The sequence below is a fragment of the Hemitrygon akajei genome, chromosome 21 (genome assembly GCF_048418815.1).
Source record: "Hemitrygon akajei chromosome 21, sHemAka1.3, whole genome shotgun sequence".
Classification (NCBI taxonomy): Eukaryota; Metazoa; Chordata; class Chondrichthyes; order Myliobatiformes; family Dasyatidae; genus Hemitrygon; species Hemitrygon akajei.
In genome coordinates this window covers 68,757,558-68,778,059 of record NC_133144.1, presented here as the reverse complement: position 1 = coordinate 68,778,059, position 20,502 = coordinate 68,757,558, and the positions used below count along the sequence as shown (strand labels likewise).

Sequence of the window (20,502 nt, the reverse complement as noted above, 5' to 3'; positions counted from 1 at the left end):
AGAAGACAAACCAGTGGCGATGTTTCATTAGGAGTTACCAAAGACTCTAGCAAATGTCCACAGATGTGGAGAGTACTCTGACTGGTTACATTACGATCTGGTATGGACGGGCCAATGCACAGGATCAGAAAAAGCTGCAGACGGATGCAACTCCTGCCAGCTCCATCATGGGCACTAGCCTCCCCATATGAAGGACATCTCCAAAAGACAAAGCTTCAAGAAAGCAGCATCCATCATTAATGACCTTCACCCTCCAGATCTACTCATTACTACCATCAAGGAGGTGGTACAGGAGCCTGAAGATGAACACGCAACAGGTTCTTCCCCTCTACCATCACGTTTCTGAATGGTCCAACACTACCTCACTACTTTTGCTCTTTTTGTACTAGGTATTTATTTGTATTTGTATTTTTATTTGTAATTTATTATGTATTTTATGCCCTGCTCCGTACAGCTGCTGCAAAAACAACAACCTTCATGAGATATATCAGTGACAATAAACCTGATTCCGATTCCATTTGACCACCCAGTCTATACTGTCCACACACGGGGCATTCACCTCATACAACTACACAAACTATGGACAATATGGACCATGATAGTAACACAACACATGTATAAGGGATTTCGCTCTGATGCATTGTGTTTGAACAACAGCGGTGCAGGAAATCTTACTGCGCCACTCGGGCACCCACTGGCATATCAGTCACACGGCGATTGTGGGAGATATCCCAGTGTTTGCATGTCACCAACAGGGCTTTTGTCCCTGAATAATTTATCTATAAATTTACATTCCGGAGGGAACTAGCTCACTCAGCCTGTCATCTGTTACACCACTGTTGCCATGGTGAATCATGAATCTTCAAACAGTTTCACAACACGACACATCTCATTGCTGTGTGAGTTGTAAAAGAACGATGTTAGGAAGGCTCTGTTTTTTTAGACATGATAATACGATGCCCTTCTGATCCTTTATAGTAGCTCCTTCACTCTCGCTCATCCAATCAGATGGTGCATCAGTAAGATGCGGAAATTCTTGTTTTCCACAGATCTCTGACTGAGAGGCTATTGGGGCTTTTTGGGATGCTCCTGGTAGAAGATCATAAGACATAGGAGCAGAATAAGCCTAACGAGTGTGCTCCTCTATTTCATCATGGCTGATTTATTATCCCTCTCAAGCCCATTCTCCTGCCTTCTTCCCGTATCCTCTCACACCCTGACAAATCATCAATCTAGAATCTATCAACCTCTGCTTTCAATATACACAATGACTTGGCCTCCATAACTGTCTGTCAGAAAGGATTCCACAGATTCACCACCCTCTACCTAAATAAATTCCTCCTCATCTCTGTTGTAAATAGACGTCCCTCTATTCTGAGACTGTGCGCTCTGGTCCTAGACATTGCATCCTCTCCACACCTACCTTTGATAGGTTTCAAGGAGATTCCACCCCCAACTGTCCTAAACTTCAGCAAGTAGAAGCACCTCACATATTAACCCATTACTGGATTACTGGATCAGAGAAGGAGCTACAGATGACTCTTTGGTACCATAGTGGATCAGAGAAGGAGCTACAGATGACTCTTTGGTACCATCACTTCTGCAGTATCCCACAGATCCCAGTCCACCCAGCTCACACACAACTGAAACCGTCAGTCCACACAGCTCACACACTACTGAAACCGTCAGTCCACACAGCTCACACACTACTGAAACCGTCAGTCCAGACAGCTCACACGCTGTACTGAAACAGTCAGTCCACACAGCTCACACGCTGTACTGAAACCGTCAGTCCACACAGCTCACACGCTGTACTGAAACCGTCAGTCCACACAGCTCACACGCTGTACTGAAACCGTCAGTCCACACAGCTCACACGCTGTACTGAAACCGTCAGTCCACACAGCTCACACGCCGTACTGAAACAGTCAGTCCACACAGCTCACACGCCGTACTGAAACCGTCAGTCCACACAGCTCACACGCCGTACTGAAACATTCAGTCCACACAGCTCACACGCCGTACTGAAACATTCAGACCACACAGCTCACACGCCGTACTGAAACCGTCAGTCCACACAGCTCACACGCCGTACTGAAACCGTCAGTCCACACAGCTCACACGCCGTACTGAAACCGTCAGTCCACACAGCTCACACGCTGTACTGAAACCGTCAGTCCACACAGCTCACACGCTGTACTGAAACCGTCAGTCCACACAGCTCACACGCTGTACTGAAACCGTCAGTCCACACAGCTCACACGCTGTACTGAAACCGTCAGTCCACACAGCTCACACGCTGTACTGAAACCGTCAGTCCACACAGCTCACACGCTGTACTGAAACCGTCAGTCCACACAGCTCACACGCTGTACTGAAACCGTCAGTCCACACAGCTCACACGCTGTACTGAAACAGTCAGTCCACACAGCTCACACGCTGTACTGAAACCGTCAGTCCACACAGCTCACACGCTGTACTGAAACCGTCAGTCCACACAGCTCACACGCTGTACTGAAACCGTCAGTCCACACAGCTCACACGCCGTACTGAAACAGTCAGTCCACACAGCTCACACGCCGTACTGAAACCGTCAGTCCACACAGCTCACACGCCGTACTGAAACCGTCAGTCCACACAGCTCACACGCTGTACTGAAACAGTCAGTCCAGACAGCTCACACGCCGTACTGAAACCGTCAGTCCACACAGCTCACACGCCGTACTGAAACATTCAGTCCACACAGCTCACACGCCGTACTGAAACCGTCAGTCCACACAGCTCACACGCCGTACTGAAACATTCAGTCCACACAGCTCACACGCTGTACTGAAACATTCAGTCCACACAGCTCACACGCTGTACTGAAACATTCAGTCCACACAGCTCACACGCCGTACTGAAACAGTCAGTCCACACAGCTCACACGCCGTACTGAAACATTCAGTCCACACAGCTCACACGCCGTACTGAAACAGTCAGTCCACACAGCTCACACGCCGTACTGAAACCGTCAGTCCACACAGCTCACACGCCGTACTGAAACATTCAGTCCACACAGCTCACACGCCGTACTGAAACATTCAGTCCACACAGCTCACACGCTGTACTGAAACATTCAGTCCACACAGCTCACACGCTGTACTGAAACCGTCAGTCCACACAGCTCGCACACTGTACTGAAACCGTCAGTCCACACAGCTCACACACTGTACTGAAACCGTCAGTCCACACAGCTCACACGCTGTACTGAAACATTCAGTCCACACAGCTCACACGCTGTACTGAAACAGTCAGTCCACACAGCTCACACGCTGTACTGAAACCGTCAGTCCACACAGCTCACACGCTGTACTGAAACCGTCAGTCCACACAGCTCACACGCTGTACTGAAACCGTCAGTCCACACAGCTCACACGCTGTACTGAAACCGTCAGTCCACACAGCTCACATGCTGTACTGAAACCGTCAGTCCACACAGCTCACACGCTGTACTGAAACCGTCAGTCCACACAGCTCACACGCTGTACTGAAACCGTCAGTCCACAGAGCTCACACGCTGTACCGAAACCGTCAGTCCAAACAGCTCACACACTGTACCGAAACCGTCAGTCCACACAGCTCACACACTGTACTGAAACCGTCAGTCCACACAGCTCACACACTGTACTGAAACCGTCAGTCCACACAGCTCACACTCTGTACTGAAACCGTCAGTCCAGACAGCTCACACGCTGTACTGAAACAGTCAGTCCACACAGCTCACACGCTGTACTGAAACAGTCAGTCCACACAGCTCGCACACTGTACTGAAACAGTCAGTCCACACAGCTCACACACTGTACTGAAACCGTCAGTCCACACAGCTCACACACTGTACTGAAACCGTCAGTCCACACAGCTCACACACTGTACTGAAACCGTCAGTCCACACAGCTCACATACTGTACTGAAACCGTCAGTCCACACAGCTCACACACTGTACTGAAACCGTCAGTCCACACAGCTCACACACTGTACTGAAACCGTCAGTCCACACAGCTCACACGCTGTACTGAAACAGTCAGTCCACACAGCTCACACACTGTACTGAAACAGTCAGTCCACACAGCTCACACGCTGTACTGAAACATTCAGTCCACACAGCTCACACGCTGTACTGAAACATTCAGTCCACACAGCTCACACGCCGTACTGAAACAGTCAGTCCACACAGCTCACACGCCGTACTGAAACATTCAGTCCACACAGCTCACACGCCGTACTGAAACAGTCAGTCCAGACAGCTCACACGCCGTACTGAAACAGTCAGTCCACACAGCTCACACGCCGTACTGAAACATTCAGTCCACACAGCTCACACGCCGTACTGAAACATTCAGTCCACACAGCTCACACGCTGTACTGAAACATTCAGTCCACACAGCTCACACGCTGTACTGAAACCGTCAGTCCACACAGCTCGCACACTGTACTGAAACCGTCAGTCCACACAGCTCACACACTGTACTGAAACCGTCAGTCCACACAGCTCACACACTGTACTGAAACATTCAGTCCACACAGCTCACACGCTGTACTGAAACAGTCAGTCCACACAGCTCACACGCTGTACTGAAACCGTCAGTCCACACAGCTCACACGCTGTACTGAAACCGTCAGTCCACACAGCTCACACGCTGTACTGAAACCGTCAGTCCACACAGCTCACACGCTGTACTGAAACCGTCAGTCCACACAGCTCACACGCTGTACTGAAACCGTCAGTCCACACAGCTCACACGCTGTACTGAAACCGTCAGTCCACACAGCTCACACGCTGTACTGAAACCGTCAGTCCACAGAGCTCACACGCTGTACTGAAACCGTCAGTCCAAACAGCTCACACACTGTACCGAAACCGTCAGTCCACACAGCTCACACACTGTACTGAAACCGTCAGTCCACACAGCTCACACACTGTACTGAAACCGTCAGTCCACACAGCTCACACTCTGTACTGAAACCGTCAGTCCAGACAGCTCACACGCTGTACTGAAACCGTCAGTCCACACAGCTCACACGCTGTACTGAAACCGTCAGTCCACACAGCTCACACGCTGTACTGAAACCGTCAGTCCACACAGCTCACACGCTGTACTGAAACCGTCAGTCCACACAGCTCACACGCTGTACTGAAACCGTCAGTCCACACAGCTCACACGCTGTACTGAAACCGTCAGTCCAGACAGCTCACACGCTGTACTGAAACAGTCAGTCCACACAGCTCACACGCTGTACTGAAACCGTCAGTCCACACAGCTCACACGCTGTACTGAAACCGTCAGTCCACACAGCTCACACGCTGTACTGAAACCGTCAGTCCACACAGCTCACACGCCGTACTGAAACAGTCAGTCCACACAGCTCACACGCCGTACTGAAACCGTCAGTCCACACAGCTCACACGCCGTACTGAAACCGTCAGTCCACACAGCTCACACGCTGTACTGAAACAGTCAGTCCAGACAGCTCACACGCCGTACTGAAACCGTCAGTCCACACAGCTCACACGCCGTACTGAAACATTCAGTCCACACAGCTCACACGCCGTACTGAAACCGTCAGTCCACACAGCTCACACGCCGTACTGAAACATTCAGTCCACACAGCTCACACGCTGTACTGAAACATTCAGTCCACACAGCTCACACGCTGTACTGAAACATTCAGTCCACACAGCTCACACGCCGTACTGAAACAGTCAGTCCAGACAGCTCACACGCCGTACTGAAACAGTCAGTCCACACAGCTCACACGCCGTACTGAAACATTCAGTCCACACAGCTCACACACTGTACTGAAACCGTCAGTCCACACAGCTCACACGCTGTACTGAAACATTCAGTCCACACAGCTCACACGCTGTACTGAAACAGTCAGTCCACACAGCTCACACGCTGTACTGAAACCGTCAGTCCACACAGCTCACACCCTGTACTGAAACCGTCAGTCCACACAGCTCACACACTGTACTGAAACCGTCAGTCCACACAGCTCACACGCTGTACTGAAACAGTCAGTCCACACAGCTCACACACTGTACTGAAACAGTCAGTCCACACAGCTCACACACTGTACTGAAACCGTCAGTCCACACAGCTCACACACTGTACTGAAACCGTCAGTCCACACAGCTCACACGCTGTACTGAAACAGTCAGTCCACACAGCTCACACGCTGTACTGAAACAGTCAGTCCACACAGCTCACACACTGTACTGAAACAGTCAGTCCACACAGCTCACACGCCGTACTGAAACAGTCAGTCCACACAGCTCACACGCTGTACTGAAACCGTCAGTCCACACAGCTCACACGCTGTACTGAAACATTCAGTCCACACAGCTCACACGCTGTACTGAAACCGTCAGTCCACACAGCTCACACGCTGTACTGAAACATTCAGTCCACACAGCTCACACACTGTACTGAAACCGTCAGTCCACACAGCTCACACACTGTACTGAAACCGTCAGTCCACACAGCTCACACGCTGTACTGAAACCGTCAGTCCACACAGCTCACACACTGTACTGAAACGTTCAGTCCACACAGCTCACACGCTGTACTGAAACCGTCAGTCCACACAGCTCACACGCTGTACTGAAACAGTCAGTCCACACAGCTCACACACTACTGAAACATTCAGTCCACACAGCTCACACACTGTACTGAAACAGTCAGTCCACACAGCTCACACACTGTACTGAAACCGTCAGTCCACACAGCTCACACGCTGTACTGAAACAGTCAGTCCACACAGCTCACACACTGTACTGAAACCGTCAGTCCACACAGCTCACACGCTGTACTGAAACAGTCAGTCCACACAGCTCACACGCTGTACTGAAACTGTCAGTCCACACAGCTCACACACTGTACTGAAACCGTCAGTCCACACAGCTCACACAGTACTGAAACCGTCAGTGCAATGTGCAAAAGACAACAAGTGGCAAGCACACAAAAAAATTGGAAAATAAATAAAGCAATTCATATTAAAAATACTAGTTGTAAATCCTTAAAAGTGAGTTCATAGGTTGTAGCATCAAATCTATGTTGGGGTAGGTTTTGGTTCAGGAGTCTGACAGTTGAGGGGTAATAACTGTTCCTGAACCTGATAGTGTTAGCCCTGAGGTTCCGGTACCTTCTTCCCGATTCAGCAGTGACAGGAGAGCACAGCCCGGTGGTGGGAGACCCTGATGACAGATGCTGACTCCTGCAATGACTCACCTTGTAAATGCCACCCCCCCTTATCCCAATCAGTTTATCGCTGTTTCTCCTGTGACTTCAGCAATGTCTCTCACCATGAAGAGTGTAAATCATGATAGCAAGAAATAAATTAATTAGTTTTACTTGTCACGTGTATGTTGAAATAGAGAAACATAGTGAAATGTATCACCTGCATCAAATGAAATCTGCGAGGAATGCGGTGGGCAGCCCACAAGAGTTGCCACGATTCCGCTGCTGATATAACATGCCCGCGACTCAGAAACCCTAACCGGAATTTTTTTTGGACTGTGGGAGAATGCAGGAGCACCCACCAGGAACTAACGCAGTTATGGGGTGAGCAGACATCAGTGCGAATCGAAGCTGCATCTTACAGCAAACACTATAAAGCAATGGAGTAACTGCTTTGCTGGCATGCCACTCCCACCTTGTCAGAATTCCTCCCACAACCTCAACCACCCTTCTTGCCATGAAGGGTGTGAACCACAAACTCACAACATAAAGAGATGAGCTTTATTTGTCACATGTACGTGGAAACATTGAAACACAGCGAAATGAGTCGTTTGGATCACTAATCAACACAGTCCAAGGAAGCTCTGGGAGCAGTCCGCATGTGTTGTCATGCCTCCAGCCCCAGTACAGCATGCCCACAGCTCACTAGCCCGTAAGCCAGAGCAGCCAAAGGAAACAGGGAGAACATTCAAACTCCTCACAGACAGTGGTGAGAATTGTACCCAGGTCACTAGTGCTGCAAAATGCTACCAGGCCATCTTATCGCCAAAAACTCCAAGAAAATACACTCACAACTTTAATGACATTCAGTGCAAGCAATCTACCCCAAATCTAGGGCACGTCATCCTTCAAGGTTAGCTCAGAAAAAGAGCACTTCTCCATTGGCACCAATGCTAATTTGGAATCTAGGCCTGACCTGATTCTGTAACAAGGTGGAACCTTGCTCTGCAGGGAAACAGCTCTGGTGGGGGTTCTTTTAGTCACCTGCAGTAAATCTATGCAGAGACAAACTGCAGGTGGAACAAGTGCTACATCTGTGCCTACATCAACTCCCTCACTACCAGTCAGGGCCCCAAACAGTGAGGTGACACTTCACCTGTGAGTCTGTTGGGAACTTCTTCTGTATCTGGTGCTCCCAGTATGGCCTCCTGTATATTGGTGAGCTCCAGTATATATTGGGAGACTGCTTCCTCATGCACCAGAAAAAACAGGATATCTCAGTGCCACCCATTTCAATTTTACTCCCCATTCCCACTCCAACGTGTCAGTCCACGGCCCCCTCTACTGCTGTGATGAGGCCACACTCAGGTTGGAGGAGCAATACATTATATTCTGCCTGCGAAGCCTCCAACCTGAACATTAATTTCTCAAATTCCAGTAACTGACCCCTTCCCTTTCGCTTCACCATACCCCCATTCCTGTTTCCCTCTCTCACCTTCCTTCCCTGCCCATCACCTCCCTGTAGTGCTCCATTATCTTCTACCTCCTTCTCCAGCCCTTTATCCCTTTCACCAATCAACTTCCCAGCTCTTTACTTAACCCATCCCCCTCTCCCAGTTTCACCTCTCACCTTGTACTTCTTCCTCCACTCCCCCACCTTCTTGCTCTGACTTCTCATCTTTTTTCCCAGTCCTGATGAAGGGTCTCAGCCTAAAATGTCGACTGTTTACTCTTTTCCGTGGGTGCTGCCTGGCCTGCTGAGTTCCTCCAGCATTTTGTGTGTGATGCTTGGATTGCCAGCATCTGCAGAATCTCTTGTAGGCGCTGTCTTAGTTCCTTTGTCTCTCTTTGTGTAGTGGACCTCTATCATTATCTGTTCAACTTTCTTTTGTCCTATCAACTCTTAATAAAATGATTGTGAAGCAATTTGTTTTATGCCTCTTTCCTGACTTCTGAAAGAACCTTGGATTTAAACATCAGAATCCAAGGATCTGTAATGAAATGAACTTCTATATATTTAGATAATCTCACAGGACCTGGGGGAATTAAACCCAGGTGATAATAGCCAGCTTGGATTCATTCTGTCTGTGAAATAGAGCATCACGATTTGAGAATATGAAATGATCCACCAATCACAAAGATATAAAAAGCCACCATGGTCTTCATTCTCAGCACTCGGAAATGTAATGGAAGAGGTCGTTCTTCGGCAGGTAGAAAATACACAGAGTACACAACAGGATGTCACAGTAGCGTAGTGACGTTATTACAGCTCGAGACATCAGGGTTCAGAATTTTATCCCAGCGTCCTCTGTTGGAAGCCTCAATACGCCCTCCCTGTGGAATGTGTGGTTTCCTCTGGTTTCCTCCCACAATCCTGACTCCTAGTAGGTAGGCCTATATTACAGTACACTATAACACACTAGACACAGTTCACTACTTTAATGAAACCTTTCACTCCACAGAGCCCTATCCTTCAGTTATCTGTTAACATGTTTATGTTGTTGTGCACTAATCTGCAAGAGGTGGATAAACTCCCTTAGGGTGAACAGCCAGGACCTCACAATCCATGGTCCTCTTTACTCATGGATCTCACCCGTGTGTGGCAGGAAGAGTTAGCTATGTACGAGAAACACATTGTACAGACTTCTAGATCTCTTCGCATTGTTGTGACAGGCAACTGAAGTATCTGAAGACTTTTTGACAACACGCCCTCATTCCCTACAACACTGCCTAATGATATTTCTATCATCCCTATAATCAGTATGGCAATGTACGAAATTAGTAGAAATGCTGACAGTGAGCTTACCTTAAATACGAAACCTTCGGGGCAGCTTAACTGATCGTACCAGAATGCCTTGTACATGACGAGCATCAAGAGGCAGGCGAGGAACGCCATGGTGATGATGATCAATCCTGTGAGCTGTATGGATGAAAGCAGATCTCCCGTGAGAACACAGAGCCATTGAGCAGGCTGAGAATGAGGGCAACGAGCGGAGTCACCTACCTTGACTTTCTCAGAGACTTCATCATAAAGATTAATGTTCAGCTTCTTAATCCCCGGGATGTGCAGGTTCCTCTTCTTCTTCTGCTGGATCTGATACTCAGTCCTGGTCTTCACTACCACCTGGGCAGTGCATGAAAGATAGAGAGATCAGGAGCAGATTGAGGCAGCAGCAAAGTGAAATGGGACTCAGTAAGTTCCCCTCACTCGCCATATCTCCATAAAGCAGTCTTCACTTTCTAAGGTATGTGAACATAATAGAAGGGCTGAATGGCCTCTATGCTAGTAGTTCTATTTGACCCCATGAATCAGTGTGACATCCTGCCCCAGCTATTAGTTAGACGGTGAGGAAGGGAGCTTCAGTGCAATGCTTTTTGAAACTGTCTGTTTAGAGCAGACAGGAGCTGTGAACATAGCAAGAACACTGGCCTCATGCTTTGTAGATTGGGACAACGTGCACAGTTCATTGAAAGTGTTGTCACAGGTACTGAGGTAACGGAAAAAAGCACTTTGTATGCCGGCCTTCATCGGTCAGGGCGCTAAGAATAAGAGTTGAAACATTATGATAGATCATAAGACACAGCAGCAGAATTAGGCTGTTTGACTCATCAAGTCTGCTCTGCCATTCAATCCATGGCTGATTTCCTTCTCAACCCCATTCTTATGCCTTCTCCCTGTAATCTTTGATGCCCTGACTAATCAAAAATCCATCAACCTCCACTTTAAATATACCCAATGAGTTGGTTTCCACGGCAATGTGTGGCAATGAATTCCACAGATTCACCACTCTCCTCATTTCTGTACTGAAGTGATTTCTCTCCATTTTGAGGCTGTGCCCTCTGGTCCAAGATTATCAGCATTATTGAAGACCCCCAGCATTTATTACAGATGTATTAGTGAGGCCACACTAGGACTACAGTGCAGTTTTAGTAACCTTGTTATAGGAAGGTAGCGGTCAAATTGGAACCAGTGAGATAAGATTTTCTAGGACGTTAGCAGGATTAGAGGGCTTGACCCGGAGGGGGAGATTGGCCAGGTTATGTCTTATTCCTTGGAACATAGGACAATGAGGGGTGACCTTAAGCAAAGATAAGGTGGATGGTACAGGGTAGGGGGGTATAAAACTAGGGGTCATCGATTTAGGGTGAGGAGAAAATTTAAAAGGGCCCTGAGAGACAACTTTTTTCACACAAATGGTGAACACATGGAACGAGCTGTCAGAGGAGGTGGATAAGGCAAGTCCAGTAGTATCATTTCGGAAGCATTTGGAGAGGCACATGGAGGGGCAGGGCTTAGAGAGGTACGGGCCAAACACAGGACATTGGGACGAGCCAACATGGAGTGATTGGGCCAAAGAGCCTGCATTACTCTGTGACTCAGGTTTATTACCACTGACTTATGTGATGTGAAATATACTATTTTGTGGCAGTAGTACAGTGCAAAGACATAAAAATCACATCAATAAATAAATAGCACAAAGAAAGGGATGAGAAGGTAATGTTCATGGGCTCACTGATCGTTCAGAAATCTGATGTTGGAAGAATGAAGCTGTTTCTGAAGCTACCTCTGATATAAGACTATAAGATATAGGAGCAGACTTAGGCCATTTGGCCCATCGAGTCTGCTCCACCATTCAATCATGGCTGATCCTTCTTTTCCTTCTCAGTCACACTCACCGGCTTTCTCCATGTAACCTTTGATGCCTTGTCCAATCAAGAACTTATCAATCACCTCCTTAAATACACCCAATGACCTGGCCTTAACAGCTGCCTGTGGTAATAAAGTCCACAAATTTGTCACCCTCTGGCTAAGAAATTTCTCCGCATCTCTGTTTTAAATGGATGCTCCTCTATCCTGAGGCTGTGCCCTCTTGTCTTAGACTCCCCCACCATGGGAAACATCCTTTCCACATCTACTCTGTCTAGGTCTTTCAGCATTCAAAAGGTTTCAGTGAGATCCCTCAACATCCTTCTAAGATCCAGCAAGTACAGAGCCAGAGTTATCAAATGTTCCTCGTATGATAACCCTTTCATTCCTAAAATTTTCCTTGTGAACCTCCTCTGGACCCTCTCCAATGGCAGCACATCTTTTCTAAGATGAGGGGCCCAAAACTGTTCACAATACTCAAGGTGAGGCCTCACCAGTGCCTTATAAAGCCTCAGCATCACATCCTTGCTCTTGTATTCTAGACCTCTTGAAATGAATGCTAACATTGCATTTGTCTTCCTCACCACTGACAAGTTAACCTTTAGGGTGTTTTGCAGTAGGACTCCCAAGTCTCTTTGCATCTTAGATAAAATAGTCTGCACATTTATTTCTACCACCAAAGTGCACGACCATGCATTTTCCAACATTGTATTTCATTTGCCACTCTTGCCCATTCTCCTGATCTGTCCAAGTCCTTCTGCATCCTACCTGTTTCCTCAACACTACCTGCCCCTACACCAATCTTCGTATTGTCTGCAAACTTGGCAACAAAGCCACCTATTCCATCATCTAAATCATTTATATACAGCATAAAAAGAAGTGGTCCTAACCATTCGACAGACCGCGCCATTGCCATCACCCTCCAACTGGCCCTAACCTACCTGGACAAAAAAGACATGTACGTTCGAATGCTGTTCATAGACTTCAGTTCAGAATTCAACACAATCATTCCTCAGGAATGGATTGGAAAGCTGAGCCTACTGGGCCTGAACACCTCCCTCTGCAACTGGATCCTAGACTTGCTGACTGGGAAACCTCAGTCAGTCCGGATCAGATGCAGCATCTCCAACACCATCACACTGAGCACGGGAGCTCCCCAGGGTTGTGTGCTCAGTCCACTGCTGTTCACTTTGCTGACCCACGACTGTGCTGCAACACACAGCTCGAACCACATCATCAAGTTCGCTGATGACACAACCATGGTGGATCCCAACTGCAAGAACAACGAGTCAGCTTACAGAGAGGAGGTGCAGCGGCTAACGGACTGGTGCAGAGCCAACAACCTGTCTCTGAATGTGAACAAAACAAAAGAGATGGTTGTTGACTTCAGAAGGGCATGGAGCAATCACTCCCCGCTGAACATCTATGGCCCGTCAGTAGAGATAATTAAGTGCACCAAATTTCTTGGTGTTCAGCTGATGGAGAATCTCAGCTGGTCCCTCAACACCAGCTCCGTAGCAAAGAAAGCCCAGCAGCATCTCTACTTTCTGCGAAGGCTGAGGAAAGTCCATCTCCCACCCCCCCCCCCCCCCCCACCCCCCACCCCATCCTCATCACATTCTACAGGGGTTGTATTGAGAGCATCCTGAGCAGCTGCATCACTGCCTGGTTTGGAAACTGCACCATCTCGGATCGCAAGACCCTGCGGATAGTGAGGTCAGCTGAGAAGATCATTGGGGTCTCTTTTCCTGCCATTACAGACATTTACACCTCACGCTGCATCCACAAAGCAAACACCATTATTAAGGATCCCACGCACCCCTCAGACAAACTCTTCTCCCATCTGGGAAAAGGCACTGGAGCATTCAGGTTCTCACAACCAGACTATGTAACAGTTTCTTCCCCCAAGCTATCAGACTCCTCAATACCCAGAGCCTGGACTGACACCAACTTACTGCCCTCTACTGTGCCTATTGTTTTGTTTATTATTTATTGTAATGTCTGCACTGTTTTGTGCACTTTTGCAGTCCTGGGTCAGTCTGTAGTCTAGTGTAGTTTTTTTTCTGTGTTGTTTTTCATATTGTTCAGTGTAGTTTTTGTACTGTTCCATGTAGTACCATGGTCCTGAAAAACGTTGTCTTGTTTTTACTGTGTACTGTACCAGCAGTTATGGTTGAAATGACAATAAAAATTGACTTGACTTGACTCTGGTTCCCCTGGCTTTCACTGTCTCTCGTGGTCTTCTCACCTGACCATCAACTCTCTCTGGTTCTCCTCCTCTTTCCCTCTTACCCATTCTCTTCTCCTCACCTGCCCATCACCTCCCTCTGGTTCCCCTCTTCTTTCCAATTGTCACATTGTCCATTCTCGTCTTTTATCAGGTTCCTTTATCTTCAGCCCTTTTCTACCTATCAGCTCCCAGCTTCTCACTTCATGCTCCCTCCCCGACCCATGCACCTTCCCCCTCATCTGGTCTCACCTATCACATCCCAGCTCATACTCCTCCCCCTCCCCTCACCTTCTTATTCTGGCTTTCTCCCCTTCCTCTCCAGCCTGATGAATGGTCTTGGCTTGAAACATCAACAGTTTATTCCTCTCTGAAGATGTTGCCTGACCTGCTGAGTTCCTCCAACAAACTCTGCCAGCTCCACTATGGGCATTCACCACACCCCCAACATCAAAAGCATCTGCCTCAAAAAGGCAGCATCCATCATTAAGGACCGCATCACCCAGGACGTGCCCTCTTCTCGTCAGGGAGATGATGCGGAAGCCTGAAGACACACGCTCAACATTTTAGGAACAGCTTCTTCCCCACTGCCACCAGATTTCTGCATGGACAATGAACCCAATGATACTACCTCATTATTTTTGTACTTGTAACTTATAGAATTTGTTGCATATTGAACTATGCTGTTGCCATAAAACAGCAGATGTCATGACAAATGTCAGTGATATTAAACCTAATTCAGATTCTGCTGTGCGTGTTGCTCAAGATTTCCAGCATCTGTAGAATCGTGTGTGCTTAAGCTTTTACAATGTCATTTTTAAATTCTTTCCTAAATGATTTATTGTGTTATATCAATAGAAATTAATACAATCTCAGGGCTAATTATTTAAATTATGCGTACATATAAACTTTCAACCCGTGATCTGCCTGTCTGAGGTGTGACCTTAACACATACAAACAAGCTGGATGAACTCAGCAGGACGGGCAGCATCCGTTGAAACGAGCAGTCAACGTTTCGGGCCGAGACCCTTCGTCAAGACTGAAGAAGGAGGGGGCAGGGGCCCCATAAAGAAGGTGGGGGGAGGGTGGAAAACCAATCAGAGGAAAGATCAAGGGGTGGGGGATGGGAAGCAGGGAGGGGATAGGCCGGAGAGGTGAAGAGGGAATCAAAGGGGAAAACACTATGGGTAGTAGAAGAAGGCTGAACCATGAGAGAGGTGATAGGCAGCTAGAAGAGGAGACGGAGTGAAAGTGGGATAGGGGAAGGGAGAGGGAGGGAATTACCAGAAGTTGGAGAATTCGATGTTCATACCAAGGGGCTAGAGACTATCCAGACGGTATATGAGGTGTTGCTCCTCCAACCTGAGTTTGGCCTCATCATGGCAGTAGAGGAGGCCATGTATGGACATATCCGAATGGGAATGTGAAGTAGAGTTGAAGTGGTTGGCAACCGGGAGATCCTGTCTGTTGTGGCGGACGGAGCGGAGGTGCTCAGCGAAGCGGTCCCCCAATCTGTGTCGGGCCTTGCCGATGTAGAGGAGGCCGCACCGGGAGCACCGGATGCAATAGATTACCCCAACAGACTCACAAGTGAAGTGTTGCCTCACCTGGAAGGACTGTTTGGGGTCCTGAATGGTGGTAAGAGAGGAGGTGTAGGGACAGGTGTAGCACTTGCGCTTACAGGGATTAGTGCTGGGTGGGAGATCTGTGGGGAGGGACGTGTGGACCAGGCAGTCACGGAGGGAACGATCCCTGCAAAAAGCAGAGAGGAGTAGAGAGGGAAAGATGTGTGAGGTGTGACCTCCCCTCACAGTGTATTTTATTACGTACCTTCTCGGGGAGTGGCTGTTGAAGTTGATTTACATCAAGTGGAGTTATCAAAGGGATGTTATCAAACCCATCGTCTGTACCCTGCTGTTTCTCTGCTTTCTCAGAGAAATTGCATCCAGGCTTCACCATGTCTGATTGGAACGATTAATCCCACCTGTAAGTGAGTGAGAAAGTTAATCAGGTGCTTCCACAGACTTCCGATGTTCTAACTCAACTCAGAGTTAGCAGTTAAAGAACATATTCTGTTATACTCTGGGGTGATTGTTAATTCTCTGAAAATGCTGGAGGAACTCAGCAAGTCAGGCAGCAAATATGGAGAGGAATAAACTGTCAGTGTTTTGGGCTGAGATCCTTCATCAGGAGCCAAAATAAGAAGCTGAGAAAGGGGGAGGAGTACAAGCTGACAGGTGAGACCAGGTGAGGGGGAAGGTCAGTGGGCAGGGGATGGCAATGAAGTGAGAAGCTGGGAGGTGATAGGTGGTAGAGATAAAGGGCCGAATAAGGAATCTGATAGGAGAGGACAGTTGACCATCTGGTAAATACTCTCCACTCCCTCTTCTCTCTTTTTTAATTCCTCATCCTAGGTCCCCTCTTACCTCTTCTCTTCTCCTCACCCATCATCTCACTCTGGTTTCCCTCCTCCTCCTCTTTCTCCTATAGTCCCCTATCCTCTTCTATCAACTTCCTTTCCCTTCAGCTCTTTACCTTTTTCCAACTCTTCCCACCTGTCTCCCCACCCAAATTCCCCTTCACCTGGTCTCACCTATCACCTGCCAGCTTGCACTTCTCTCCTCCCCCAACCTTCTTATTCTGGCTTCTCCCCCCTTCCTTTCTAGTCCTAATGAAGGATCTCAGCCGAATACATCAACAGTTTATTCCCCTCCATAGATGCTGCCTGACCTGCTGTGTTCTTCCAGCATTTAGTGTGTTGTTCTGCTTCTACAGAATGTAGTGTTTAGAATTTACGGCCTTGCCTGTTTAACCCACAATCATGAATCTGATTGGAGTCAGGAAACAAATAAACTCACATTTTATCAAGAATGGAGAGGTTTAGCTGACTACTGGCCAACAGTAACACTGAAACTTGAGTGAACACATCACTAAACAGCAGGAATGCAGAGCAGATTTGTGCAGATGTACCATGAAGAGTGTTCTAACAGGTTGCATCACCATCTGGTATGGATGGGCCACTGCACAGGATCAGAAAAAGCTGCAGAAAGTTGTAGACTCAGCCAACTCCATCGTGGGCACCAGCCTCCCCAGAATTGAAGACATCTTCAAAAGGCAAAGCCTCAAAAAGACAGCATCTGTCATGAAGAACTCCCCTTTCCCCCCACACCATCATTCAGGACATACTTTCTTCTCATAGGGGGAGGTACAGGAGCCTGAAGAAACACATTCAACATTTCAGGAACATTTCTTCCCCTCTGCCATTGGATTTCTGAATGGACAATGAACCCGTGGACACAACCTCACTTTTTTTGCTCTTTTTGTACTACAAACTTACTTCATTTTTTATGTATTATATACGCTGCACTTTGGTTCCTTAACGTAGTTATAGCCAGGAGTGGTAATGGGAACAAGCTTGCACTACCTATTAAATGCTCCCAGTGGCACGTATCTCAAATAGCCTCTGAAAACCAAGTCCAGTTTCCGGCCTTCACATGTGGTTTAGCTACTAAGCTTGGCGGAACAGTTTCTACTGACATGAGAAGAGGCAAAGGCGGGTTACTGGTGCCTTAAAACCAGTCACTTTGGGCAGATGGGGCTCATCAGCCACGGTTGGCATCTCATCTAGGAGAAGGAAAACTCTGATCTCAAACCTCCTCTGCCTTGCAGCTATACCCACTCATGAGGAAGGCTTCAGGAGTAAACCCTGAGGAAAAATCCGGAGCTGGAGTCCCTAAGGCAGTCCTATGTTGAGTTCAATGCTGATTGGTAACTCCTGTGACTCTGCTGGTACCAAACTGTATCGGTGTCTACCGTTCCTTTGGGTTCATCAGTTGTGTGGAGGGGAAGCTGGCTACATGGACAAGAGCATGCTCCCCAGATCATACTGCCCAGGCTTGCGTAGATAGCCAGGACGTAACGTTCATGGTCTACTCTGACTGATGGAGGCCTTATATTGTACTTAGAGTTTATAGTTTTCAAAACATTATATATTGCAAAGTACTGCTGCTGCAAAACAGCAAATGACATGACATATACTCATGATGCTAAATCTGATTCTGAGAAGTTCAGTTGCACAGCACTGTTCAGGGACATAAATCTGCTATTTCTGGAATGGGACAAATCTCCAAACATTTTCAGGTTGAATGTGTCAAGTGAGAAATTCATCCAGGCACATCTGCCATGAATCACATCTCCACCAACGACACGTGTGTTCAATGCGGAATAAGGTCACTTGCTGTGCAAAACTCCACTGCTAGTTTGCTTATGAAATTGGTTCAGGAATTTATGAGCATGTCTGTTGTAGAGCTTTCTCAGAACACCCACCTTCCCAGATTGCTGCCACACTCATTTTTAAAGTGATTCCCTGAGCAGGACACAGCCCAGTCCTGAACTACAGATACTGATTCAGATGGGTGATCAATAATGAAAAAACAGATACAGGGGCCTACAGATAACTCAGCAAGTCAGGAAGTATCTGTGGAGACTGAAACACATTTAACTGAAAAGCTGTACAGTTCAAGTCAAAATCGAGATTACATCACAAGTACATAAATGCACAGTCACAATGAAAAACTTCACATTCAAAACAAAAACACAAATTAAACAAATTATACACAATTTGCATATAAAAAATTCAAACAGAAGAAGTCAATGCTAGTGCAAAGTAATGAAAGGATCCTGGTGTTGTTAAACTATAATGATTAGAGTTCTTCCAGATGGTTCATAAGTCCGTAAGATATAGGAGCAGAATGAGGCCATTTGGCCCTTCAATTCTGCTCTGCCATTTAATCATGGCTGATTTACTTTCCCCTCTCAACCACATTCTCCTGCCTTTTCCTATGACCTTTGACACCCTGATGAATCAACAGGCTAAATGCCCTAATCCTGTTCTTCTGCTTTTGTGTTGTTGAAAACACACAAAAACCTTCTTACTGATCCACCTACTTCCATCCAGCACTGACATAGAAACATAGAAAACCTACAGCACAATACAGGCCCTTCAGCCCACAAAGTTGGGCCGAACATGTCCCTACCTTAAAAATTACTAGGCTTACCCACAGCCCTCTATTTTACGAAGCTCCGTGTACCTATCCAAAAGTCTCTTAAAAGACCCTATCATATCCGCCTCCATCACTGTTGCCGGCAGCCCATTCCACGCACTCACCACTCTCTGAGTAAAAAACTTACCCCGACATCTCCTCTCTACCTACTCCCCAGCACCTTAAACCTGTGTCCTCTTGTGGCAACCGTTTCAGCCCTGAGAAAAAGCCTCTAACTATCCACATGATCAATGCCTCTCATCATCTTATATACACCTCTGTCAGGTCACCTCTCATCCTCCTTCGCTCCAAGGAGAAAAGGCCGAGTTCACTCAACCTGTTTTCATAAGGCATGCTCCCCAATCTAGGCAACATCCTTGTAAATCTCCACTACACCCTTTCTATGGTTTCCACATCCTTCCTGTAGTAAGGCAACCAGAACTGAGCACAGTACTCCAAGAGGGATCTGACCAGGGTCCTATATAGGTGGAACGTTAGATCTTGGTTCCTAAATTCAATTCCACAATTAATGAAGGCCGAAATACTGTATGCCTTCTTAACCAGAGTCAACCTGCGCAGCTGCTTTGAGCATCCTATGGACTCAGACCCCAAGATCTGATTCTCCACACCGCCAAGAGTCTTACCATTAATACTGTATTCTGCAATCATATTTGACCTACCAAAATGAACCACTTCACACTTATCTGGGTTGAACTCCATCTGCCACTTCTCAGCCCAGTTTTGCATCCTATCAATGTCCAGCTGTAACCTCTGACAGCCCTCCACACTATTCACACCACCTCCAACCTTTGTGTCATCAGCAAACTTACTAACCCATCCCTCCACTTCCTCATCCAGGTCATTTATAAAAATCACGAAGAGTAAGGGTCCCAGAACAGATCCCTGAGGCACCCCACTGGTGACCGACCTCCATGCAGTATATGACCCGTCTACAACCACTCTTTGCCTTCTGTGGGCAAGCCAGTTCTGGATCCACAAAGCAATGTTCCCTTGGATCCCATGCCTCCTTACTTTCTCAGTAAGCCTTGCATGGGGTACCTTATCGAATGCCTTGCTGAAATCCATATACACTACATCTACTGCTCTTCCTTCATCAATGTGTTTAGTCACATCCTCAAAAAATTCAATCAGGCTCGTAAGGCACGACTTGCCTTTGACAAAGCCACGCTTACTATTCCTAATCATATTATACTTCTCCAAATGTTCATAAATCCTGCCTCTCAGGATCTTCTCCATCAACTTATCAACCACTGATGTAAGATTCACTGGTCTATAATTTCCTGGGCTGTCACTACTCCCTTTCTTGAATAAAGGAACAACATCCACAACCCTCCAATCCTCCGG

The 20,502-nt window shown here is 47.3% G+C and overlaps 1 protein-coding gene across 2 annotated transcripts in view; it reads right to left on the bottom strand.

Annotated features, from left to right (window-relative positions):
- The window catches only part of caly (calcyon neuron-specific vesicular protein), a 48,218-nt gene that overhangs the window by 7,154 nt on the left and 20,562 nt on the right, over window positions 1-20,502 (bottom strand). For both annotated transcript variants that reach the window (XM_073025692.1, XM_073025691.1), the window contains exons 2-4: window positions 15,926-16,079; window positions 10,225-10,344; window positions 10,027-10,140 (exon numbers count right to left, since the gene is read on the bottom strand). In XM_073025692.1, the coding sequence (XP_072881793.1) occupies window positions 10,027-10,140; window positions 10,225-10,344; window positions 15,926-16,054 (363 nt within the window). In that variant the 5' untranslated portion in view covers window positions 16,055-16,079. The remainder of the gene's footprint in view (window positions 1-10,026; window positions 10,141-10,224; window positions 10,345-15,925; window positions 16,080-20,502) is intronic.